Below are 27,422 nucleotides of genomic sequence, written 5' to 3' on the forward strand. Positions count from 1 at the left end.
AAGTAAAAATTGACACTTCTGTCCCTTGTTAAAACAGGCCAAAGAAATTGTCAGTGTAGACCTGCTTGGTTTTGCATCTAAAAACTAATAAGAAAGGATTTGTAAATATCCCTATGGAGGGAATTTCACAGGTTTGATGCCATTACAGACCAGCAAAATCCATTATTTTATGAATTAAATTCTGTTTGAGTACTGCGGTGTTAATTAGCCAACCTAGAATTAAGGAGAAATTTCCTGACAGAACAATTAATCAGTGGGACAATTTTCTTCAGAAATTGTGGTGCTCCTCAATTAAGAAGACATTGGGCAACCATTTGTCTGAAACGTTATAGGGCTGTGATGGCGAACCTATGGCACGCATGCCAGAAGTAGAATGCAAAGCCATCTCTCCGGGCACGCCAATCGTTGCCTGTTGCTCTTCCGGGTTCTGGAGCACACGTGCGCACTGGCTAGCTGGTCTTTGCGCATGCGGGAGCTCCCGAAACCAAAAGACCAGGTGACCGGCGCGCATGTGCATACCGGAAATCGGAAGCTCAGCTTTGCGCCGCGCGCATGCATGTTGTATTAGAAGACCTTCAAGGTGCCTTCCAAACTTCAATTTTGTTATTATTACTTCCCTTCTTCTGCAGTTCTTTGGAGCAGCTGCCTGGTTCTCCTGGTATGTGACACAGTTGGTCTTCAATTTGTACACTTGAGTGATCACACTCAAAAAAGCTGGCAGAGCCAGGATGAAGAAATAAGTAATATTAGAATAAAAAAAATGATTTTATGCAATACTGCCCTGTTTCTCTGAAAATAAGACCTTCCTGAATAATAAGCCCAATCGGGCTTTTGAGCGCATGCGCTAAAATAAGCCTTCTCCTGAAAATAAGCCTTCCCCGAAAATATTGCAACACAGCAGCAGCCATGAGGCAACCACGGTCACCGCCTCATGCACCTCAAAAATAATAAGACCTCCCCGAAAATAAGCCCAAGCGTTTATTTCAAGGGTCAAAAGAAAATAAGACCCTGTCTTATTTTCCGGGAAACACGGTAGCTGGATATCCCTGCTTCACGATGAAACTACGTGATTGGGCTATGCAGGAGAAATTTGGTTCACAATCCATTGGCTCAATGGTGGTTGGTGATTGAAACACATAAGGGAATATCTCTCCCGCCGCCTTGAGTCTGGAAGCAGTTCCATAGGTGGAAGGTATAGACATTTTGATGAGGTACTGACATTTTAAATATTTACTTTTGTCCCACCTGTGCTTTCATTTTCTTCTTTCCAACAGGTTGATCATTTTTTCTCTTCATTTGTTTTGCTCAGAACCAAAACAGCAAACCTAAAAGTAGATTTGAGGGTAATCTGCTGAATCAATCTGCTGAGGAAGAGTTTCAGGTTTTAAACTTTAGTCCCCTGTGCCTTTGTGGGCAACAAGCTCTTACACTGCATCTTTATATTTAGCTTTAGATTTGCTAGATCTTCAAGCAAATTTCCTTTGAATGTTCTTCAGAAAAGCATTTTAGGCTTTCTTCCCAGTTTTTTTAATTACGGTTTTTTTGGAGGCCTAGATTAATAATGTGTGCAGTATTTTGCAGCAGGACTGGAAGGAAGCTAAGTATCCAGACAGCAGTGAGATTTCCTGTGGGTGTGTCCACTTTATAAAGACAGCTAAGTACAACAAACAGAGTGTTAATTTCCTGCAGAACTAAATATATTCCATTTTTATCCACTTTATTATTAGGGAGACAGTCCTCAATTTATGACCACAATTGAACCCAAAATTTATGTTGCTAAGTGAGATATTTATGTTGCTAAGTGTGATATGGAGTTTTGCCCCATTATACAACCGTTCTATCCACTGTTAACTGAACCATTACAGTTGTTAAATTAGTTAATTTAAATGAATCTGGCTTCCCCATTGAGTTTGCTTGTCAGAAGTTCACAAAAGTTGATCATGTGACCTGTGTTAAATATGAGTCAGTTTTCAAGCATCTGAAAGTCAACCACATGACCAATGGGAATGCTGCAAAGGTCATAAGTGTGAAAAATGGTCATAAGTCACTTTTTGCAGTGCTGTTGTAACTTTGAACAGTCACTAAGCAAACTGTTGTAAGTTGAGGACTACCTGTAATGGCCTAATCTTTTTCTCCTTAACATAGACATGAATTAAACTGGATTCTGGACTCATTTTTTTTAAAAAAACTTAATTTATAAGGCCATCCAGTCCCCAGAGTAACTTTGGGCAGCTAACAAAACATTAATGAACAAAAATAACAATATAAAAATTTATTATTTTAATTATGATAATGTAGATTTCAACCTTGAAACACAGTAAAATCTGGAGACAAAGTAAGCCATTAGTACTAACTCACACTAACAAAGTAAAGTTAAATTATATTTAGATTAATCTAAATATTTGCTGTGAATCGTAACTAGCTTTTCAGAGGGTGTTCCCCTGTTATAGCTCTGTGTGAATGCTTCAGTGTATACTAAACATTGAACATTCTGTGTGTGTTTAGTTACAACAGACTCTTCCCTTTGTAACTCCCACTCCTTTAAAACCTTACAATAAAAAATGAACAGTGATACTAATATAGTTGGCTTTTGATTGCCTGCTTCCCACTAATTCTAGCCAGATGTCTTTGTAAGAGGAACATTTTCTCCAAACCCCTACTACCCTTAAGTAAACAGTGTGCATTCAAGCAGTTGCAGGAATTAATAATAAGAGGATAGGTAGATCAAGGAGCCACCTGTGGTACTTGGCAAAGGTATTTAATCTTTTCCCTGAAATTATTTTCTCTTGTGAATTAATAAAAAAAGGGAAGGAGAAGAAGATCCATTGAGCCAGGAGATATGAATGAATCAAACTCCCACCTTAGTGGGAAAATCAAACTTAAATTATCTACAACACATGGGTGACTAGTTCCACTAAGCTGTTCCTAGCAGTAGTGGGATTCAAATTGTTTTACTACCAGTTCTGTGGGCATGGCTTTGTGGGTGTGGTGTGGCTTTGTGGGCATGACTTTGTGGGCATGGCAGGGGAAGAATACTGCAAAATCTCCATTCCCTCCGCACCCCACTAACCTGCTTTCCAGCTCTGGTCTCCTGTTCAGGGCAACAAAAGAAGATCAGCTAGGAGGCTGGGAAACAGCGGGGGCAGGGCCAGCCTATTTGCCGGTTCTCCGAACAACACAAAATTTCTGCTACCGGTTCTACCCAACCTGTCAGAACTGGCTGAATACCATCTCTGGTTCCTAGTGTTAGTATGTTTTCCTTAACATTCAGTCCGAATTTGTCTACCTGTGTATTATGATGTACTAGTATCATACGGAATTGACTGCAGATTGTTGTGCCAAATATATGTTTTTGTACTGATCACCAAGCATAATAAAGGTAGTCCTTAACTTACGACTGTTCATTTAGTGAACATTCGAAAGCTACAAGGGCGCTGGAAAAGTGATTTACGACTGGTCCTCGTGCTTACAACACCACAGCTTTCCCCACAGTTACAGGATCAAAATGCAGGTGCTTGGCAATCGACATGTATTTATGACAATTGTAGCATCCTGGGGTCATGTGACCACCATTAGCGGCCTTCCAAAGCAGCTTCTGACATGAAAGTCAATGGGGAAAACCAGATTCACTAAACCACTGCACTTCAATGAAGCTGATTCACTTAACAACTAATCCCCTTGACAACTATGGCAAAATTAGTTGTAAAATCAGACATCACTCAGCAACTGCCTTGCTTAACAAGAGTTATTCTGGTCCCAATTGTGTTCATAAATTGAGTACCACCTCTAACGTATTAGTTTTATTTCATATGTGTTATGTTTTGTCACTCTCATTTTAATGCCACACCGAAACATTATTGCTTTGATTTCACTCTCTTGGTTCTTATTTTATGGAGCATTTAAACTGATGTTTCTATTAGTATAAAATAACAATAGCAACGTATATGACCACCAATTTGGTGCAGCTGTGGAGAAATGGCCTAAGAGACAGATCCAGGACTTTAAACTTTGGACTAAGGTTGCTGTAGGTTTTGTACAATATAAAAAATTATGCGTATTTCTACATGTGTTATTTTCATCTCTTAGAAAGTCTTCAAATTAATTAACCTGTTCCGATTAGCAGGCCTGGCATAATTACAACTGTCCCTCCTGGCAAATGTATTATTATCTGGTTATTTTAGGGTTTTTTAATCTGTTGTGTCTGTTTTAGGGATTTTAAAAAAAATTATATTTATTTAGCTTTGTACAGTTCTTTTAATTGCATTTTAACCTCCTCCAAACTGTACATATTTAATTTTTTACTGCATTTTTGTGATATTCTCTATGGACTGTACACCGCCCCGAGTCCCTTCTGGGAGAGGGGGCGGTCTAGAAGCACAAATAAATTGAAATTGAATTAAAATTGAATCAAATTAATTCACAACCATTGAATTACTTTGGGAAAACTAAATCTGCGGTTATATCCTTCCAACTAAAACAAGTCTTAAGGTTGCATATTATGATAGAATGCACTCAAGTTTTTGCTCCATTTAAAGAAGTTCTGATAGTTAATCAAAACTTATGATGTCTTAATATTGCTAGGAAGATACAGATGAAAGATTCTGTATATGCTTATACAAAGCTAGAAATACTTTAGAATTGATTTATATATTTTTAAAAGTATAAAAAACCCTCATCTTTTCATGTCATCATTTTAGTGGTGTCAATGTATGCGTATATCTGTGTGCCTGGATGAAAAGTATTTATGTTTAAGTTTCAAGGGGAAAAAAGTATAACAATGACTCCAGCAAACTAATATTTATCCAACAAAATTAGTTACAGGTAATAGAAATAGAATAATAGAGTTGGAAGGGACCTTGGAGGTTCTATTCCAACCTCCTGCTTAGGCAGGAAACCCTATACCAAACATGGCGAACCTTTTCAGCACCGAGTGCCCAAACCAGAATGTATGCCAGAAACCTGACAGGTAGCGCATCAGCCAGCTGGTCTTTGGGTTTCTGGCGCTCCGGCTCGTGCAAAGACCAGCTGGCCGGTGAGTATGCATGCGCCGGAAACCAGAAGAGTAGTTGGTGATGGCACGCAGGCCCACAGAGAGGACTCGGTGTGCCAATTCTGGCATGCATGCCATAGGTTCACCATCATGGCCCTACACCACTTCAGACAAATGGTCATCCAACATCCCATTGAAAACTTCCAGTGTTGGAGCATTCACAACTTCTGGAGGCAAGTTGTTCCACTGATTAATTATTCTAACTGTCAGGAAGTTTCTCCTCAGTTCTAAGTTGCTTCTCTCCTTGATTAGTTTCCACCCATTGATTCTTGTTCTACCCTCAGGTGCTTTGGAGAATAGCTTGACTCCCTCTTCTTTGTGGCAACCCCTGAGATATTGGAACACTGCTATCATGTCTCCTCTACTCCTTCTTTTCATTAAACTAGACATACCCAGTTCCATGCAACCGTTCTTCATATGTTTTAGCCTCCAGTCCTCTAATCATCTTTGTTGTTCTTCTCTGCACTCTTTCTAGAGTCTCCACATCTTTTTTACATCATGATGACCAATATTGGATGCAGTACTCCAGGTGTGGCCTTACCAAAGCATAAATCATACAAAAGCATACAAAATTTAAATCATACAAAACGGTGAAATCATACAAAAGCAGTGGAATGAGACATTCTTTTTTTTAAAAAAAAAACTAGTTTGTTAAGTGAGTTTTACTTTTCCCAAATGTAAAAAAGAATCACAGTCCTACTGCTCAATTTTTATCCCTATTGTCAGGGATTATTTCTGATGAATTTAATTATACTTCAGTTGTCCAAGCGGTGACCTGCAAACTTAATATTCTCTGGACTGTTCTCCACTTATGTAGAAAGCCATAATATTTTTAGAAGCATTTAACTACCAGAGAGCAAGGAAAGGTAAACTGGAGTAATTCTTGCCCTAATTGTCAGTATCCCTAATTTTGCAGTGACAGGAGATAGTAAAAGCAATGTTCCTGTACATTATTTATTAATTGAACACCAACATTACATTTCCAAATTAAATAAGGGCTTAACTTTAAAGTGTTTGATATATATTCATTCTCCTATCCAAGTGACAGAATATTAATTGCACAAGTATTACACAGAATTAAGTATATATCTTTAGAGCAGGGGCAATGATTCTATATCAAGCTTATTCAGATATGGCTAAAGTATTAGGATCCGTTCACTTTTTTCCAAATATCATAATCCCAAATTTGACCTGAAATAAGTTGATTGACACCAACTGCATGGCATCCATCATTCGTTTTACATAGTCCAGCGTTTCTCAACCTTGGCAACTTTTAAGATGTGTGGACTTCAAATCCCAGAATTCCCTAGCCAGCATGCACACTTAAGTTAACAGAGTCCACATGTACACCAAACCATAAAAACTAAACCGATTTATTTTTGTTCTGCAAGTGAGAATTTTGAGACGTTTAACTGGATTGCTTAAATGTCTTCTGTGAACTGTTCATTGTGAAGTGTGAATCTATGTGACTTTTAACTTATTCAGCAAAACATGGTTTGAAAAGTCATTGTTTTAATGTGTGAATCTAACCTACGTGACATTGGGACATATAAAGGTTCCTGGCACTGAATATTTTAAATATATTAGGTTCAGCCATAATATAGGCTGGCCATTATTTCCCTTTTAAGTTCTTGCAAATTCCTTCTCCATCTTTATTTGTAGTTGATTTGTGCATACTGTAATTCTCCTAAATTTATGGAAAACAATGGTTCATTTTAGTGAACATTTCTCCAAACACACGCATTCAGTAATCACAAAAAATCTTCTAATACAAGAAATGTGTAACTTTTCTTTAACTTACATTTTTTTATTTATTTATTAATAATTGATCAGATAATTAACTGAAATAATTTGCCATTAATGATAACTAAACATGCTTCAAATGATAACTAAATTTTCGTCCTTGTATTGTCTAGAAATGAAAAATTAGATAAATGCATGTGATTTTAAATAAAACTTCTTTCCTATATATGATTCTATAGTCACATCTTTATATTGACTAAACCATGTGAATTGGTCTGAACTTAAGCCCATCTCAGTGGTAGTTATTTTGTATCTGATGTATTTCTTATAGTAAAAAGAAGCCTATATTAAAGAAGGTTCCAAGTAATTTTTAATGCTATTAAAATTTTATCTACCACTCATATATTTATGGTTGAGGAGCCAGTTGTTGCTGCCACTTCTTATATTCTAATTTTTCTGCCTTCAAGGTGGCCTTCAAAATAAATAAATATTTAATATTGCATATGGTTGTGTGAGAAACTTGGTAATTTGCTTTTTCTGCCTTGCATATCTACTGAGGCAGTTATAAAGCTGACAGCTTCTCTATCACAACATCTTCACCGGATGTTGCCACCCACAGATGGCTGAGATGAGAAAGACTTTTCCATTTTGTGCTTGCTGCTTCTGGTCTGTGGAATGGACTCTTTCTGGAATAGAGATAACAGACTTTCAACATGGCTCTTGGAGATCACCAGTTGTTATCACATTGTAATTCTCAGTATGCATCAAGAGGGAAATCTTATATATTCCACAAGAGAATATGCCTATTATTATTATTTAATTAGATTGAAATAAAATCATATTTAACATTGCTTTGGATCCATCTTACATTTGCTGGAGAACAGCCCCAGCTAGTATAATCCTCAGCCTGGAAAAAGTTGTGCATTTCTGTCCTAGGGACATCCCTTTTTGCTGTATTTATTTGAAAGTCAGACTGGGGACCTTGCTTTCTTATCAGGCATCTCATCTTTAACATTGCATTAGTTTTATGAGTGGGTTTTTAATACTGTTAACAGTTTTATCATCATCTTGGTTTCTCTTTGCTTTTTTTTCTTTTGTGTTTTTAACAATGCTGTGTTGGGCAGCGTATTAAACCAAATGCAATAATAGAATCCAAATAAACAATTCATTAAAATCAGCAGTATATAAAACAGTTACATTGAGCAGCTGCGACATCTAAAATTACCAATTAAAAGCTGCCAGAATAAAATATACTCTGATGAAAAAAAAACTCAGATAAGGGAGGGGCACTGATAAATCTCAGTTGTCTACATATTCAGAACCAAAGCAGGAGAGTGTTTATTTCTACACATACCTGTGTTACTTGCTTCTTTAAACTTCCTTGTGCTGACCCTTGGTAACGGGGTAAAAGGAGGGACAGATTTTTCTGTTAGTCATCTAACATATCTTGGGTAGAATTGTTGACTATATTCCCAAGGTGGTATTTTGGCATGAAATTGCAATAAATGTTGATTGACCAATCACATGATCAGCATTATTCTTGCAATATTCACACATACTGAATGGCAGAATGTTAAACTTTAGAGGAACTCCATGCATTAGAGTCACTGCACTATAGCAAAGTTTGCAACTGTATGTGGGATAAGATGTTGTTTCTGTTAGCTTCTCTGGGCCTTCCTGCAACCACGATAACACCCAGTCCCCACCCTGTAATATATTGCATGTTACTATTGGGTTATTAAAATATTAGGATATATACCTTGCATGAAAACCAGGGGACAGAGACTGTATCCTCATTCAACAAGCATATCCTGGGAGTCAGCTAGTCTCCTTGCTCTTAAGAGCAGGAAGAAATGCCTTGATGTTAAAATATTTTTTAGCTGTGTCACACTCATTACAACAAGAATGTCAGCAACTTAGGAAACACTTATTCAAACATAGACTGGTAAGCAGACTTCTGAAGCAAACCTTAGTTAGAAAAGCATTTTAATTCTGTGCTTAACTCCCATTAGTTTCAGCAGGGCATGAAGAGTTGTTTAAAGCTAAGCATGTAGAGTTCAACTTCATTTGTCGGAATGGGCTGGAGGACATCCAAAACATCTGGATAATCAGAGGTTTTGGAGTGCTGTTTATAATGCTATATGGTCTCAAGAGAGACATTGAATGAAGTTGAATGAGAACTTTCCTGTTAGATATTAGCATATATCGCAGCAAGTCTCCTCTCTGGTCCGCCGCTACGGCGGGAAACAGGTATCGCTCTGATTGGTCGAGAGGCGTACCCGATTCCTATAAAAGAGGAACCCTCCGGCCACAGAGCAAGCTGGATCACTACCACTACTAATAAAGAGCTGATAAGTCACTACGTGTCCGCAGTCTGTTCTCTCGTTGCCCGAATCTAACATTGGCGACGAGGGTGGGATCGAGAGACAGATAGGACGAAGAAAGCTACTTCAGAATCTCAGGATTCGATCCAGCCCAGGATTTCGGCAGAAATTCCGGCAGCCATCTCAGGACACCGCAGCGCGGCAAATTCAAACGAAGAGAAGATGGCGATGCACACTCCCCCCGCTCCATTCGACCCGACGAACGACGAATGGGAGGCTTTCATGATTCGTTTCGAGTGTTTTCTCGAAGCGAACGAATACACAGGGATAACCGATGCCCGAAAGAAAAACATCTTCCTTGGGCGAGAAGTTTTCAACACGGCCAGAGACTTCTCAGCGCCTACTCCGATACAAGCGGTATCATGGACGGCGCTGCAACAGACTCTACAGACTCATTACGCGCCAAAACCTTCCCGCCATGTTTGCCGCCAGGAATTCAACACGCGGAACCAGAAGGCGGGAGAATCTATCAACCAATATGTTGCAGCCCTACGAAAAGCAGCAACTCACTGCGAGTTCAGGGATCTGGACGAGCATATCCTGGCAAGGTTTATTTGTGGGTTAAGGGACATTTCGCTACAAAAAAGGCTGTTGGCAAACCCAAATTTAACCCTACAAATAGCACTAAACGAAGCAAGGGCATCCGAGTCAGCGGAGAAATCATCGGAAACCATACAACGCGGATTCAACGTAAGCCAGCCAGCACCCAGACACACCAGAGTCCACTACGAGGACACCAACCCCGACTATGAGGATCCCGAGTTCGAGGACAGTCACCTGATGAGGAGCAGTCACATGAGGCCTGGGGGGAGACCCGGATTCCGTTTGCCACCCTGCACAAGCTGCGGAGGGAATCACCCCCGGTCTACCTGTTGGTTCAGGAACGTTGTTTGTTCACACTGCAACAAATTTGGGCACATTGCACGAGTGTGCCGGAGCGAAGTCCCTGCCTCAAGGCAGCCGCCTACGTACCGCCAACAGAAGCCCAACCCAGGGGCTTGGCGAAATCAAAAAGGGCGCCCATAGAGAAATCCACAAGTGTTTACCCAGAGAGACAATTCCCATAGAGCTGAAAGGGCGTATTCCCAGAGAGATTATACACAAAGAGCTGAGAGAGCGTTCTACCAAGACGCTCAACGAGAGTATTTTCAGGATACAGACGCTGAGATAGAGTTGACCCAGAGAGAGGAATTGCGAACGTATCTCACCACAATAAGTCAGGTCCGCACCAAGCGGCCTAAAAAACTGAAAGTCACAGTCCTTTTGGAGGGCTCTCCTTGCGAGCTGGAAGTTGACACAGGATCGTCCTTGACGATCATTTCATGGTCCTCCATGAAAAAGGCTATCCCTAGCCTCAAAAAGAGCCAACTACGCGCACCAGACATCCTGCTACGAGACTACCAGGGGAATCGAGTCCCCATCGTGGGCCAAGGCACGTTCCAAATTCGCTTCAAGGACATCGTAGCCCAGCTGCCCGTGACCATCGCCAGCGCCCCGTTACAGAACCTTCTAGGACTAGATTGGTTTGAAGCCTTGGGGTTAGAAGTCACCGGGATCAACGCCGTGGAGAACAGCAGCGCTGAACAGATTTTTAAGGAGTTCGAGGATGTGTTCAGCCCCGGTCTTGGTAAGTATGTGGGTAAACCAATCTCATTCAATTTAGACCCCAAAGTGGCGCCAATCCGACTTAAACCGAGACGAGTGCCTTTTGCACTCCGCCCAAAAATAGATAAGGAGATTGATAAGTTAGTTGAGCAAGGAATCCTTGAGCCGGTGGATCACGCGCGCTGGGAAACCCCCATTGTGGCCCCAGTCAAGCCAGACGGGTCAGTCCGCATCTGCGCGGACTATAAATGCACAATTAATGTCGCGCTACAACAAAGCGCATATCCTGTGCCAGTAGTACAACACTTATTGCACTCGTTGGGGCCAGGAAAGATATTTGCTAAATTAGACATGGCACAAGCTTACCAGCAGTTGCCCGTGGATAGCGCCACAGCGGAGGCCCAAACTATAGTGACGCATAGAGGAGCATTCAAATGCAACCGGCTACAATTCAGTGTGAGTATTGCTCCAGGTCTGTTCCAGAGCGTCATGGAACGGCTTTTGCAAGGGATACCGGGAGTCGTCCCCTATTTCGACGACATCTTGGTGTCCGCTGCAAACGAGGAGCAACTAATAAAAAGAGTCAGATCTGTTTTGGCCAGAATCAGAGAAAAGGGCCTCCGCCTCAAAAAGGAGAAATGCCAAATTAATGTGCCTAGTGTAGAATTCCTGGGATATAGAATTGATGGTCAGGGAATATACCCCACTTCAAAGAAAATTAAGGCGATCCAGGACACCCCCACACCACGAAATCAGACCGAGTTGCAGGCCTTCCTCGGACTACTTAACTTCTACAGCGTTTTTCTGAGACAGAAGGCGACCGTTGCTGAGCCATTACATCGACTACTCCAGAGGAACACAACATGGAGATGGGGACGATCCGAAGCAGCAGCTTTTGCCGCAGTAAAGCGTTTGCTCACCACTGACTCACTGCTAGTACAATACAGCCAGACGCTACCGCTGGTATTGACCTGCGACGCATCACCATTTGGAGTCGGCGCAGTCCTTAGCCACAGGATGCCAAACGGGAACGAAGCACCCATCGCTTTCTACTCCAGGACTCTTTCATCAGCCGAAAGGAATTACAGCCAGATGGACAGGGAAGCGTTAGCTGCTGTAGCTGGAGTGAAACGTTTCCACGAATACCTCTACGGCCGAGATTTTGAACTAATTACAGATCACAAACCGCTGTTGGGACTTTTGGCGGGAAACCGCCCCACACCAGTCTCCCTTTCTCCACGCATGACCAGGTGGACTGTTTTCCTGGCTGCGTACTCATACAAGCTAATTCATCGACCGGGCTCCACTCTAGGACATGCAGACGCGCTCAGCCGTTGCCCACTGCCGGATCTCTTGCCAGACCCCACTCCCGAGGTACCGGTGTTGTTAATTGACTGTTTGGATTCAGGACCGGTTTCTTCCTGCGACGTTGCCAGATTCTCTGCTAGGGACAACATAATAAAGCAAGTTCAAACCTGGGTTTGGAGGGGGTGGCCGAAGGGAAACGTGGGCCCGGAATTCAAGTTATTTTGGGGGAAACGTGATGAGCTTTCAGTGTTGCAAGGTTGTTTATTGTGGGGGGATCGAGTTGTTATTCCGTATGCATTACGTAGAAATGTATTAGAGGCATTACATGTGGGGCATCCGGGGATCGTTAGAATGAAGGCGTTAGCAAGAAGTTACGTTTGGTGGCCCAACATGGACAAAGAAATAGAGGAATGGGTGGCCACTTGCGATCCATGCCAGGAATCGAGACCAGCACCCCCGGAAGCGCCCGCCACAGAATGGGAGAAGCCTAAAGCACCCTGGTCGCGAATACACATCGATTTCGCAGGGCCAGTACAAGGTCAGACTTTCCTTATAGTTGTGGATGCATACTCCAAATGGCTGGAAGTAGTCCTAATGACTTCAACCACGGCAGAGGCAGTCATTAAGGTTCTACGGCGACTTTTCGCCACTCATGGCCTGCCCGACCTACTGGTCTCCGACAATGGGCCCCAGTTCACGGCCATGCAATTTGAAACGTACTTAGCAGGTCAGGGAATTCGGCATGCCCTCGTCGCGCCATTCCATCCGGCATCAAATGGACAGGCGGAGAGAATGGTGCGATCCGCAAAAGAGGCCCTCGCTAGGATGGGTCCAGGTGATTGGCAAACACGCATTGACCATTACCTACTAATTCAACATATTACCCCCAGCGCAACGACGGGTAGGAGCCCCGCTGAACTACTCATGGGCCGCCGTCTACGGTCTCACCTGGACCGTCTTCACCCTAATTACTCTGCCACAGCGCCCCCAGACTCTACAAGCAAAATTCGGAATTTTAGCATAGGGGATTCAGTATACACCCACAACTATGCAGGGGGAACATTGTGGATGCTGGCAAGGGTCATTGGCATCACGGGTCCACGATCGTATCTGTTAGAGCTTGAAGATGGACGGAATTGGAAAAGGCACATCGATCAACTACGGGGTCGCCTGGCACACTCAGACCTGCGGGCTGACGATGGAAACCACCTGCCAGCACAAAGTCAGCCACTCGGGACCCCCAACACAGAGAACCACGACACCTATGAGCCCAGGGTAGAACAAGAGGTCGAAAGAGAACCCGAACAACGCCAAAGCAACGAAAGTCTGCAGACCCCCGAACGCGAAGCAGAGAAAGCAACCGATCCTGAAACCACTCCAGATCAACCAGAACTGCGACGTTCTACCCGTGTAAGGCAAACACCAACATATCTTAAGGACTATGTAACCAACAGTAATGCACCGTCTAAGAGGGGAGGGGTGTTAGATATTAGCATATATCGGAGCAAGTCTCCTCTCTGGTCCGCCACTACGGCGGGAAACAGGTATCGCTCTGATTGGTCGAGAGGCGTACCCGATTCCTATAAAAGGGGAACCCTCCGGCCACAGAGCAAGCTGGATCACTACTACTACTAATAAAGAGCTGATAAGTCACTACGTGTCCGCAGTCTGTTCTCTCGTTGCCCAAATCTAACATTTCCATTTGCATTTGGGAGTTTCTACAAACTGGAGTTTGCTTATGTTGCTGGATTTTCTATAGTTAGTAAATAAAAATGTAAAAGAAACTTAGCACCATTTAGAATACTGGACTGTATTTGTATCGTGCTTTCCATTCATAAAATATACAATTCAGTTGCTATAGATAACTCAGTGATAGACTATGCTGTCCTTTTAAAGTGTTGGAAGAAATGTCCTTCTGGGTTCAGTTCCAAGTGGGGAAAAAGACACTAGAAACATGGAGGCTGCTTAGAAAGATGGTTTAATGGTGGAGAGGATCACATGGCTTGAGCTCCTGAACAGAAAAAGGTGACCACATACTTCCAGATGTTGGGTGAAGAAGAGAAGGGACTGAGATGCTGAAAGTTCCTGGTTTTATGCCCTCTCTGGGCTTTGAACTTGAGCTTGCAATCTGATTGGTTGTCAGACTCCCATGGGGCCATGCAGGGGCAACCTGTAGGCTGTCTTGAGTCCAAGTTTGGTTGAGCGTTGCTTCTTCCCAGGTTCCCTGTGGTGAGATGGGTAAAGGGCTAATACTATCATGCCTTAATCCCCTCACCCTGGAGCTGAAGGGGAGAGATCTTTGTTAGGTAGAATAGACTGACCCAGGCTTTTTTTAATGGCCCATTGGCAAAGGTGTGGGCTATTAGGAGTGAGTCTGCTTCCTGCCTAAAAACATGTTTCTCCATTTCTGATCCAGGGAAATATAATATTCTGCCTTTTCAATATTTTCCAGGATATTTCATTTTTATAGGAGGGTTTTTTTTAAAAAAAACTTCCTACAATAGCATGGACACAGGAGTTCCATCTTCAAGACTACCTACCCACTCTCCACCAAAGGTTGTAACCAAATTACACTTTTAATGTGACAAAAGGGAGAAAGCATTAACCGCATAGTGGGTAAAGGTATCAGTCACATTCAGCCAATGCTCAATTTAATTTTAACATACTGTAAATGTAGTTTTTGTTCTCACTCTGTCCCTTTCTTTTATTCTGGCCCTTCCCACACAATTCTAGGAGTGCATTGGCCTATATATGACTCAGAGGCCAAGCATAGCCCTCACCCTCCAAAAGGATATGCACATTTCAGACCACAGTATTTCCACCACAGTTTTTGCTTTTTGATCCGTCAAAAATGTAGCGAAGCAGATCTGTTTTCATTTTTATTCTTCAGCAGCTCTCAAACGATGAAGGTCTCTTTTTATCACATTCCCCATATAATCGTGAGCATTCTTTTGGCGAGCCATCCTGGATTTTATGGCAGGATAGGAGAACTATCATGTGCTCACAACTTGCTATGAAGATAAATATAGACTGGTCTTTCTGCCCCACAAAAGTTGATCCGAGGCCATCTTGCGTATAATATTTCTTAAGGATCAATCTAAGGTTTTGAAAGGGAACCTCTAAAGGACTAAATGAAATGTGGACAGGCATTTCTTTCATACATGCTTGCCAGAAGTTATTGCTAGGTTGGTCAAACTTAAAAATTACTCTGCTTGTGAAGAAGTATATGTCCTGCTAGAGTTAGTGGTCACATGCCCTTTTACTTCATTGCTCATTTTTGGATTGCCTCTCTACTAACATGATAAAACCACAAATAGTTTATATACGCCTACAGAGTGCAGTAGCTGCACTTACTGAGAATGGGAAGACAGCAACAATTGATGCGGTATTCATTATTATGAGTCAGTATTGATTTATTGTATTTGCTGCCCATCTCTTTCAAAGCAACTCGGGGTAGCTCACAGTATGAAAACATTAAAATCATCAGAGATATTCCTCTTGCTTCTCCTCCTCCTCCTCTATCTTTTGAGGAATGTAGAGTGAGAAAGGGCAACTCTTTGGCCCCGTAGAACAGGGGTGTAGAACAATGACCCTTTTATGACTTGTGGACTTCAACTCCCAGAATTCTGGCTCAGGAATTCTGGGAGTTGAAGTCCACAAGTCATAAAAGCGTCATCGTTCTCCATCTCTGCTGTGGAGGATGAATACTGTTTTTCTCCCTGAACTATTGGGAGTATGACTTTGGGGACATTGACTCTTCAGCATCTCAGCACCTATTTTTGCAGGCTCCAGGCCAAAAGTCTTTAATCCAGCTTTTTTTTTTTGAAGGGAGGGTGGTAGACAGAAGTTGGAGGATATTTTGGAATTTTAGAGGTATTTTTTTTTCCTGTTGGAGAACAATTGGAAATTACGCTGTCATTTCTTGTAGTTTGTTGTCTAAGTTTGTTAGAAGAAAGGTGCTTGAGAAATGTATAAAGCCAGCGATAGTGTTCTGTAAATGCTTTTGCTGTAAAATAATAAAAGTTCTACTCTAGAAATTTCTAAAAAAACCCAAACCATTAAATGTCATTTAAATTCCTAAGCATCTGTCTGAAACAAAACATTATGGGTTGCTCATTGGTTGTGATGGGACTCCTAGGTAAATATGGTAAATAAATAAAGTAAATATGGTCAAGAAACCCCTCTTTTGGTAACAATCAGACTATAGCTGGAAGGGACTTTGGAGGTCTTCTAGCCCAACCCCCTGCTCAAGCAGGAGTTCCTATATCATTTCAGACAAATGGTTGTCCAGTGTCTTCTTAAAAACCTCCCGTGATGAAGCACCTACAACTTCTGAAGGCAAGCTGTTCCACTGGTTAATTGTTCTCACTGTTAGGAAGTTTCTCCTTAATTCCAGATAGCTTCTCTCCTTGATTAGTTTTCATCCATTGTTTCTAGTCCTACTTGCTTTGGAAAATAAGTTCACCACCTCCTCCTTGTGTCAACCTCTCAAATACTGCAATACTGCTATCATGAACCCCCATCACTCACCCCAGTCCTTCTTTTCTCTAGATTGAGCCCTGATGTGGTTATCTACCCATCCACAAAGTGTTTATGGTAGGAGTACATAAATGGCTTACTACTGCTTTCCTCTCAGATTTAATTTTTGGCCCCAGGATTTCCAGATGACCAGTCATCCAAATAGTAAGAAAGTCTGGCCATGGCTAGGTTTTTGAGATCGACCAAGGTTGTTTTGGTGTTACCATAAACAGAAGAGATTAAATGTACAGATTATTCATGTTTACTACTTGCTTTTCAAAAAAGCCAACATAGTTCTAGGCTGCATAAACAGAGGGATAGAATCAAGATCTCGTGAAGTGTTAGTACCACTTTATAATGCCTTGATAAGGCCACACTTGGAATACTGCACTCAGTTTTGGTCACCACGACTTAGAAAAGATGTTGAGACTCTAGGAAGAGTGCAGAGAAGAGCAACAAAAATGATTAGAGGATTGGAGGCTAAAACATATGAAGAACGGTTGCAGGAACTGGGTATGTCTAGTATAATGAAAAGAGATTTAGGGATTTGCTCCAACACTGGAAGTTTTCAAGGGGATGTTGGATGACCATTTGTCTGAAGTGGTGTAGGGTTTCCTGCCTGAGCAGGGGTTGGTCTAGAAGACCTCCAAGGTCCCTTCCAACTCTGTTATTTTATTCTATTCCTGGTTAAATGTTGAGAGTTCAGCAATGTAGGAAGAGGGAACAAGAGAACAGAACCCACACAGAAAGTTCTTTCTCTATTACTTAAAAAAAGCACATGTAAGTTGTCAGCAGAATAAGAGACTTTCTGGAGAATCTCGAAACACATCAGCTTTTATAGGAGAAGACAATCTTAAAATAATGTGGCTTGAGGTGTTTTTTTTAAAAAAAATTGGTGCGGTTTTACAGGTCATAATTAGCCTTTTGAATTGTGTCCAGAATTGGCTGGCAGCCAGGTTTCTAATGGGTGTCTTCTGTTAGCATTTCATGTGCCAACTGAAAATCTTTCTATGTATCTGAGCAGTTGGTGGCATTTAACATGGATAGCTATTTTTTTTTTTTAGTGCTGATCTGCTATTTAATTGCCATGGTATGTTTTTATATTCCAGAATGTTTTTTTTTTTTGCATTAAATGTCTTTCTTGCATTATAGTAAGTAATTGTCATAGGGCCTCTTGAGGATCCTCTTGTTGAAATACAGGTTATAATTGTAATATGGTAATGAATTAAATCTGCTTGGAAAGGAATGTGAAATGAAGTACAGAATTATTAGCAGAGTACATTGAAACTTGATTAAGCCTGCATTTAAAAGGTCCATTTATTTATTGCAGTTTTATTGTACCCTTGTTCCAAAAAAAAGAGAAAGACTCAGGGTAAAAACCCTAATTAGAGTGAATGACTGGCACAAGGTCTTTCCATGAACATAATCTCCAAGTGGAGATGTGAGCATGGATTTCTGTGATCTCATGCTTGAACCATTATATCACTTCGGTCTATATGAATGCACCAACATGCTGAGCTGCATTTCAAATAAACGCTACTCCATTTTCATTCCTTACGTGTCTATTTACAGAGGATACAGCCATTAATCCTTCCCCCTTAAGGACAAGCTGAGATTATCTAGATACCAAAAAATGGGCGATACGGCTAGAAATTTGTTCGCATTTTTTTTGCACAAGAAAATAATATAGTCTTTGGAGCTCTCCCCGCTTCAAAGTGGGAACCTTTATCTGACATTTAACTTCTATTGTGTGTCAGCTGTTTGCGTTTTCTGCTCCAAAAGTGTTCGCCCTGCAGGCAGGCTACAATCTTTAAAGACTCATCCCGGGGGCATTGACCAAAGCAGCCACCCAATATTTTTATTGATTGTTGTGGCAGCTAAGTATTGTTGAAGAACAATGTGAGGCATTTTTGCAAAAGTCCTTGCACTGGTGAAAGTGGGTGAAAATTTCTTGAACGGAAGCCTGGAGTTGCCCAAGTTGTGGAGGCAATTAAAAAGAAAGCCCACCATTATATGGCTCCTCTCTGGGTATGCTGAATAACACATGATCTGACCTATTGATCATCACTGCAAGCAGCTGGTTTGCTTGCCCTCTGCAGTCAGCAGGCCTGTGTTGAGTACCTCTTTCAATATTAATGCCCAGTTATCTGACATATAAGAACTCCTCTCCATATGCAACTACCTATACATTTTCATCAAATAATGAAATATTATTAGAACTTGTGAGCAATTTATATAGGAATAGAATAGAATAGAATAGAATAGGAATTATTTATTAGGCAAGTGTGATTGGACACACAAGGAATTTGTCTTTGGTGCATATGCTCTCAGTGTACATAAGGAGAATAAAAATAGATTAATCAAGAATCAAAAGATACAACACTTAGTGATAGCCATAGGGTACAAATAAGCAATCAGGAATTATCAATATAAATCGTAAGGATGCAAGCAACAAAGTTACAGTCCTGCAGTCATAAGTGAGAGGAAATGGGTGATAGAATGATGAGAAGACTAATAGTAATAGTAATAGTAATGCAGCCTTAATGAATAGTTTGACAGTGGTGAGGGAATTATTTGTTTTGCAGAGTGATGGCGTTCGGGAAAAAACTGTTCTTGTGTCTAGCTGTCTTGGTGTGCAGTGCTATATAGCGTAGTTTTGAGGGTAGGAGTTGAAACAATTTATGTCCAGGATGCGAGGGGTCTGTAAATATTTTCATGGCCCTCTTTTTGAAACTTTGTTTCATACCGTATACAGTATACAATTTGAGTCATTGCTTTTAGTTTTCCAAAGTTAGGAATGTTGGCAAAACTCAATGTTCAGTGTTAGTGAATCTACACTTGGTGCAGGCAGTTTAATGCTTGAAGGAACTACCCATTATCTCTCTGCATGAGTTGCTGCTGTGGTCTTGTTTTACAGTAAAGTTTTACTTGCACAGTTTGTTTGTTTTTAGCACAACAACGATTGTAACCCTATAATGCATTAAACATTCAGTAATAGCATAACTGTGTCTTGAAAACTTTATCCTGTGGGTAGAGTTGAGTGGGACTGATCCACACTCAGCCACAACCAATGAACGTTGCAGATGATATGAATATGAGTGAGATTGCCAGATACTGTTTTTTGTTGTATGCATTGTTTTTATTTGAGTCTTTTTCTGTAAACCACACAAAATTACATTGTTTTGAGTTTAATGAGCAGATAAATAAATAGGCAGAAAGAAAGTTATCTGATTTTGGAAAATGTGGTTGCCTTAGTAATAGCCTTGCAGAACAGTTATTGGGAGCTGACATGAAAGCAAATTGATGATATTGGGTTATATGATCTCTAAGTACCACTGAACTGCCAGACCTTGAAAATATCTTTAGTTCCAGATCTAATTTGATCTAACTCAGTTTTGCTGCTGCCATATAGTGACAACATGTGCAAGCAGAAGCTTTTCATCTACAAGGGTTTATTGGTTTATTAGCAGTAAAACCTATAGTCTGTTAAGTTCTCCCCTTATCTTGATATTATTCAACAATTTGTGTACAACTCTTATTCTGCATGGCAGTTACAGGACAACAATGAAAAATGTATCTTTCATCCACGTAGTTTATCATCTAAAGTTCTGTATAAAAAAACAGAAGATTTCATGGTTAGAAATAATGTAGTAAGGAAAATATCCTTTCTGGTTTGTTACATTTAATCGGGTTTAGTTTCAGTAGATAGAAGGAAGAATATAAATTCAATTTACTTACATAGACTTTGCTTACTTTCGGTGGACTTGATACTAAAGGCTTTGGGGAGAGATTTGTGGAAAAAAAGAGGTAGTATAAAAATGTATTAGGAGGAAGTTCTGAACTGAGAGTCGCAGCTGAAAAAAGACATCATTTGACACAGCAGAAGAGCTTCAAGTGTCCATTGACATCTTAGCCAAAGAACTCTTGTTACCAAATGACATTAAAGCACAATCAATCAGTCTTATCAGTGACCAGTAGACAATGCTAGCAACACTTAATTCTTTTATTCTACTGTAATTGTCTTCTATCTTCCACTTTCTTAGCTAGGTGATGGCACCAAGGTGATCTTGGATGATCTCAGGAAGCCAAATAAGATTGAACCTCATTAATATTTAGTTGGAAGATTGTGGCTTTTGACTGGAGAGTAGAAAATATCTCAAGACTATGATATACAATTGCCATATTGTGGGCAGGAAAACTGAATGGGCATCTACACAAAGGTGGTTTGAACCAGAGGTGGTATTCAACCAGTTCTGACCGCATCTCATTTGGAAACCAAGGACCCAGAGTATGGAGGAAGAATGGAGAGGCCAATCAATCACAGTAATCCCACAGTCATTGAACCAGTTTTGGGTGCTTTTGGCAAAAGTTGCTCTCATCAGAAAAGAGGACTTTGGACCACTGAGCAACAGGACTTTGGACCACTGTGCTTCATTAAGACCAGGGTCAACGCAGCCGTCTACCAGGTGATTTTGGAGCACTTCATGCTTCCTTCCGCAGACGAGCATTATGGGAATGCTGACTTCATTTTCCAGCTGCCCACACTGCCAGAAGCACCAAAACCAGATTCAATGACCGTGGGATTACTGTGCTTGATTGGCCAGCAAACTCACCTGACCTGAACCCCATAGAGAATCTATGGGGCATCGCCAAGAAACAGATGAGAGACATGAGACCGAACAATGCAGAAGAGCTGAAGGCCGCTATTGAAGCATCCTGGTCTTCCATAACACCTCAGCAATGCCACAGGCTGAAAGCTTACATGCCACGCCGCATTGAGGCAGTAATTTCTGCAAAAGGAGCCCAAACCAAGTACTGAGTACATATGCATGCTTATACTTTTCAGAGGTCCAATATTGTTCTATGTACAATCCTTGTTTTATTGATTGCATGTAATATTCTAATTTTCTGAGATGGTGGATTTGGGGTTTTCATGAGCTATACGCCATAATCATCACAATTATGACAAATCACGGCTTGAACTATCTTGCTTTGCATGTAATGAGTCTTATCTCATATATTAGTTTCACCTTTAAAGTTGCATTACTGAAATAAATGAACTTTTGCATGATATTCTAATTTTTCGAGTTTCACCTGTATTTTACTGCCTGGCATTTTTGTGTTTACTTGCCTTTCTTTTTTCAGAAAAAAATGACATATGTAGCTGTGCTAAAGTGATATTTATGTGTATCTTTTGACATTGGCTCTAAGATGTGACGGGAAAAAAAGCCTCAAGGGTTTTTGTTTATACTCTTGTCTTTTTTTTATTAGGCAGTATCTTAAAATACAAGCCCATGGGCTTGTATTACATAGACTCAGCTTGAAAGAGGAGAGAACCTGTAATAAGTGGATTGGTGTATTCTAGAAATTGAAGGCCACACATGTTTCCTGAGATTGATAAACACTCTGCCAATGTCATTATGTCCCAACATAATGCTGGTGAAAAGTGATATAAGGAAGGAGAAAAAAAACAACCATGTTCCCAATGTCAAGGTTGTGCTAGTCTTCTGAAGGCTCCAGGGGACATATAGTGATAGATAGCTATCCCTCTGCTTTTTTTCTGTGCAACTGTGTATGATGATGGTTTGTTTCTTTTTACTGGAAGGATAGGTGTATAATTTTAGTGGAGATTGTTAAAAGAAGAAGCTCCAAAACTGTGTCACTCCAAATCCACCAACTGTGGATGTTTCTGCTTTCAGAAAACAAAAGTTGAGCACTTCTTGGGGCACACTGTGTTGCTCATTTCTTTTTTAAGGCACTTGCCTTTAAGTGCTGAAGAACAATTTCCTGGATACTATTTATGTATTTGCAGGTTATATCCTATCTTTCGTCTAGGTGTTCAGGCACAGCCCTCGCTGCTCTATAAGAATACCTTGGTAGGATATATTGAGTTGGAAGAGAATAATGGTAGCTTCTTAAGAAACTTGTGAATTGGTTTGAGTCATGAGTAAGATTTAAACATGATACAGATTAAAATAAAGGTAAAGGTTCCCCTCTCACATATGTGCTAGTCATTCCTGAATCCTGACTCTAGGGGACAGTGCTCATCTCCGTTTCAAAGCCGAAGAACCAGCGCTGTCCCACCAAAGGTGGTTCCTATTCTTCTACTTGCATTTTTACATGCTTTTGAACTGCTAGGTTGGCAAAAGCTGGGACAAATAACAGGAGCTCACTGTGCTACGCGGCGCTAGGGATTTGAACCGCCAAACTGCTGACCTTTCTGATCAACAAGCTCAGCATCTTAGCCACTGAGCCACCGCATCCCTCTTACAAATTTGGGGGTGTTAGATATAGATTAGGCGGGATAATCATGTAAAACAAAATCAGTTTAGGGTGGGTTTACTTTTTCTATGTACATATTGCATCTCACTGGACACCTTGAGGAAGAGGTGCATTTCACCACAATGATTCTATGTCACATAGCATTTTCATTTTACTAGTTGTAACTTGGTAGAGAAAAGAAGGAAATGAAATGGAAGAAGAGTCCCTGGCTATTTCTCTTCCTTACATGTAACATCTGGCAAGAAAAGGTATTAATTAAGGGATGATATTATTCCTAACATTTCTTTACACACGGGAATGGTTTCCTAGTACAAGACTATCATTACTCCCTATAAATACTCTTGATTATAAATATAATTAGGATTCATTAACAAAGCCTATATTACTCCCTATAAATTACTCCCTTCATTACTCCCTATAAATACTCTTGATTATAAATATAATTAGGATTCATTAACAAAGCAAAACATTTTTGAATGCATGGCTTTCTGCTTTATTTCCACCAAATAAAATTTCAGTAGGAAAATAAACTAAGAAATATATTCATTTCAATTATATAAATAGATGGCTGCCATCCAGAGTTGTTTTTGGTAAGATGGATGGGCATATAAATTTGATTAACAAATCTATTAATAGAATTAATTTATTAATAGAAAAAAGAAGTTTGTACTCTAGTGAATTTATTTACCACAGTAAATAAATTCACTAGAGTACAAACTTCTTTTTTCTTTCAAGCTTCTTTTTATTCCTTCTGTTGGACTCAGTGTACTGTGTCTTCAGGGTTTATCGTTATGGAATATAGAAATGGCTATTATCACAGTTGACCATCTGACAATTGAGACTGAGAAATAAAAAAGTACCTCCCATCTCCAGAAAACACTAAGGATTGCAAAAGTACCAAAGCGACAAATGTAGCAGCAACCCACTATACCTGTGATGGCGAACCTATGGCACACGTGCCACAGATGACACGCAGAGCTTTCTCTATGGGCACCCGAGCCGTTGCCCCAGCTCAGCTCCACCTCATATGCATACTTGCCTTCCGCCAACCAGCTGATTTTCAGGTCTCTGCTGTGCATGCAGGAGATGTGCGTGCATGTGGGGGGGGGGGTTTGCACATGCATGCACAGGGCGGGCAGGGGGGGTAGTGAGCCCCCACGACCCATTTTTGGTCCCAGAAGGCTTCAGGAAATCCTACTAGGCCCAAAATGGGGCACGAGGGATTGCACGCATGCGTGGGGCGTATTGCGGGGGGGGTGTCGCACACATGCACAGGGGTGGGGCATATTGCATTGTGAGTGTGGGCATGCACATGTGTGCTGTTGCATGCACAATTTCAGCACGCGAGGACAAAAAGGTTAGCCATCACTGCACTATACTTTTCTAAAGGCATTTTAAAGGAACAACTGGCAGTTAAAAAATGCCTGATGAGTTTTGAGGAAGATCCGCATTCATGGAATGTAGAATGATAGTTGGAATAGTAACCTAAAAAGGGGGTGAGGAACACAGAATGGAATATCCTGTAGAAAGGCATGGCTGGTTGATAGGTTTGACTTTTCCAGTTTGAAATGAGGCTAGAGTCTAGCATCAAAGCCTCTTATAAAAATACAAATGGATAGGTTTCTACCTCATGAACAATGAAGTTAATGTTTGATGTAGGAATTGCAGGGGACAGATGTAGGGACATGGGAAAACTATTGAGAGCTGTGCTGAGTTGCTTAAGATGAGCAGCCGTGTAAATCTTTTAAATAAATAATTAAATTAATTAATTTAAAAAAAACTGAGTTGGGATTGGTTATACTGTATGGGATAGAGACCTAAGGAGTTCTGTAGTGCTTTAAGAAAAAAAGAGACTTTGAAGAGGGATCTGAAGGGAATGCTCAGTTGGTTATACATTTAGGCCAGAACCGATCCATTCTTTATTACTGCCATTGATCAGCGTGACAAGTCACATCAGATTTGCAATAAATATTGCAAGTGTGGAGTGCTGCTTTTTTTAGTGGTGCTGCTTGGCAACAAATTTAAATGTACCTCAATTTTGTTGTTGGAGTGTAATTGAGAGCCAGAGTTTCTCAGAGCAGAAATCTGTATACCACACTTGATAGCTGTGTCCTCTTGACTCAATGTATTAGTGATGCATTCCCCTGCACACATTATACAGGGCATAGCTTTCTGAGATCATTCACTGCGGTTTCTTAGGGCAAAGTGTCCACCCTGTGGCCAACAGCATATATTAGAAGACGGATGAGATGATCGCAGAACCTAGCTAGAATTTACACTATATGAATGGGTGAGGTCAAGATGCAGCATTCTGATTTTTATCTGCCCCTAGCATTGTGAAAAAATGCTATTACAATTAATACATATTTCCCAAAGTTCCAATAATTCAACAGCTTAGCTTTTTCTCATATAATATTACTGAAATGTTGAATGGTCATATTATTATTCTCATCTTGGTTAAAGCTAGATAAATTAAATTTGAGCTTAACTGAAGTCAATGGTATGAAATCTTGGAGGTTTGTCTTTGCAATCTTTCTTTAGAATATGTCTCTACTAGTTTTGAATTTTAAAATCATGTTTTTTCTTGGAGGTTCACAAAATTCCCAGTAGGAACAATTATGGACAGCACTGTTGTTCCAGAGCAATGAAATCATACCCCTACAGGAACTTGGAATAAAATATCGATACAGTTACAAGAAAACCCCAATGTGCATCAGCACCTGAGACTTTGCGGCTGAATATAACCTCTACAGTGCAAAGGAAGGTTCCTTGGAAAAGAAACCCATGCCATAACTTTTCACGGGTCTTCTGCATTCTCAAGAGTTATAGTACATGTATATCATACAACACAAGCAAGGTTGTGCAGGCAGAGCAATACACAACTTTCCAGAATTCTGAAATCTGAACATTATTATCTTACTTTGTATTCAACATATTTATTCCTCGGTTGTTAAATTGCTATTAAGATTTGATCTGTTTTTGATACTGTTCTACCTTTGTCTTCAATTAGAGACCAGATTTGGTTTTTAAGCCATTTGCAGACAGCATTGTCATGTTGCGTGATGAGAAATGGGAAAAGGTCCGGAGCATATTGACCCCAGCCTTCAGTATTGCAAAGATAAAGGAGGTAAGATTGCAGGCAGCTATCACAATCGCACATACAAAACCCTTTTCTTTTTCTTTCTGCTTCGTGTTTCTCTAATGTGCACTGTTACATAAAAAGTGATCCACTCATCCACTGCAACACAGTTAATGCTTTTCTGATTGCCCTTTGCAGAGTCACTGCTCCTTTAAGGAGAAGGGTTTCTGGGGTGTTTAATGAGAAAATGAAAAATGAGCTTTGTTTCAGCTGGACAAATAACTTATATGCAGTTTGTCTATGTTTTCCCATCAGATTTGGACTCCAGAGCCCTGTGATTGATATATCTCCCTCCTAGAAATCTATATACCACTTTGGAGTCCCCCCAAAAGTTGGAAGGTACCCATAAAGACAGGAAGAGCAATTTCCATATAATAATTCACTATATATTTGGCAGAATTTTTTGGTTAGTGTTCCTTTGCAGAATCTCAGCTAGAACAACTTTCATGTAGGAAACACCATAAAAACAATTCTTTCTAAGACACTTGCTATTCAGTGGGTTCAGAAGAACGGAAACACAATACCCATTGCATTTAGGGCATGCACAAAAGATACCGACCCCATTATTGGCAAAACTGTAGCAGCTGAATTTTTGAGGTGACCAGTAGTTGCAATTTTTTTTTTGTACATGAAACTGCATAAGTTCAAATTGTTATTTGCTGTGGATTTAAGCTTTTTTTTTAAAAAAAAAAACAATTACACAAATCAATCAGTCCTTTGCTATCTAACAATCTCTTGGGGAAAGCAGGGATTCAAAATACTCCTTTCCTGCCATGTTCTTGGTGTGATGTGATGTGTCTCTTATGTTTCACAAGCTTGTCTTATCCAAGAGCTTGATCTAATTGGTTTCATAATACCTTAGGCCATTTTCTTATAGTGAGTAAAAGTGTTTTCATAACATTATCCAAGCATCAGTGCAGCAAAGAAAAGCCTATCTTTATTACTGTTACTTTGGCACGGGGATATCGAATTATGCCAAATGATGTTGTAAGTCACCACTGTGGAAATAACCAGTTTCACAGTGCCAATGGGAAATTTCCTGACTTGGTTTTTCCCCTGCTTATTTAAGCATATATTTTCTTCAAGAGCTTCCCAGCGGGCTGACTTTATTAATCTTTTTGCAGCAAAATAAGGAATTTTGTGGCACATTAAAAATTAATAAATCACATGAGGTTACATGAATGACTTTAAAATTGTTGTGGCAGTTTAAAGAAGAATCCATTTATTAGTGCATAAGCTTGCAGGGATTGTAGTGCACTTGGCCTTTGCGAGTGAAAGTTTATGCAGAAATGCATTTGTTGGCCTTTGAAGCTACCACAAGACATTTGGTATTTTGTTTCCTTAGAGTGCCCCCAAAAGTAAACAACTTTTTGGTATATAAAAATTGAGATTT

At 40.5% G+C, this 27,422-nt stretch overlaps 1 protein-coding gene across 8 annotated transcripts in view; it reads left to right on the top strand.

The window, feature by feature from the left end:
• The window catches only part of TBXAS1 (thromboxane A synthase 1), a 252,198-nt gene that overhangs the window by 118,915 nt on the left and 105,861 nt on the right, over positions 1-27,422 (top strand). For all 8 annotated transcript variants that reach the window (XM_081957166.1, XM_081957163.1, XM_081957168.1 and 5 more), the window contains one exon: positions 25,901-26,017. In XM_081957166.1, coding sequence (XP_081813292.1) covers positions 25,901-26,017 — 117 coding nt within the window. The remainder of the gene's footprint in view (positions 1-25,900; positions 26,018-27,422) is intronic.

The sequence above is a fragment of the Natrix helvetica genome (assembly GCF_964273705.1).
Source record: "Natrix helvetica genome assembly, chromosome: 6".
In the NCBI taxonomy this organism is placed as follows: Eukaryota; Metazoa; Chordata; class Lepidosauria; order Squamata; family Natricidae; genus Natrix; species Natrix helvetica.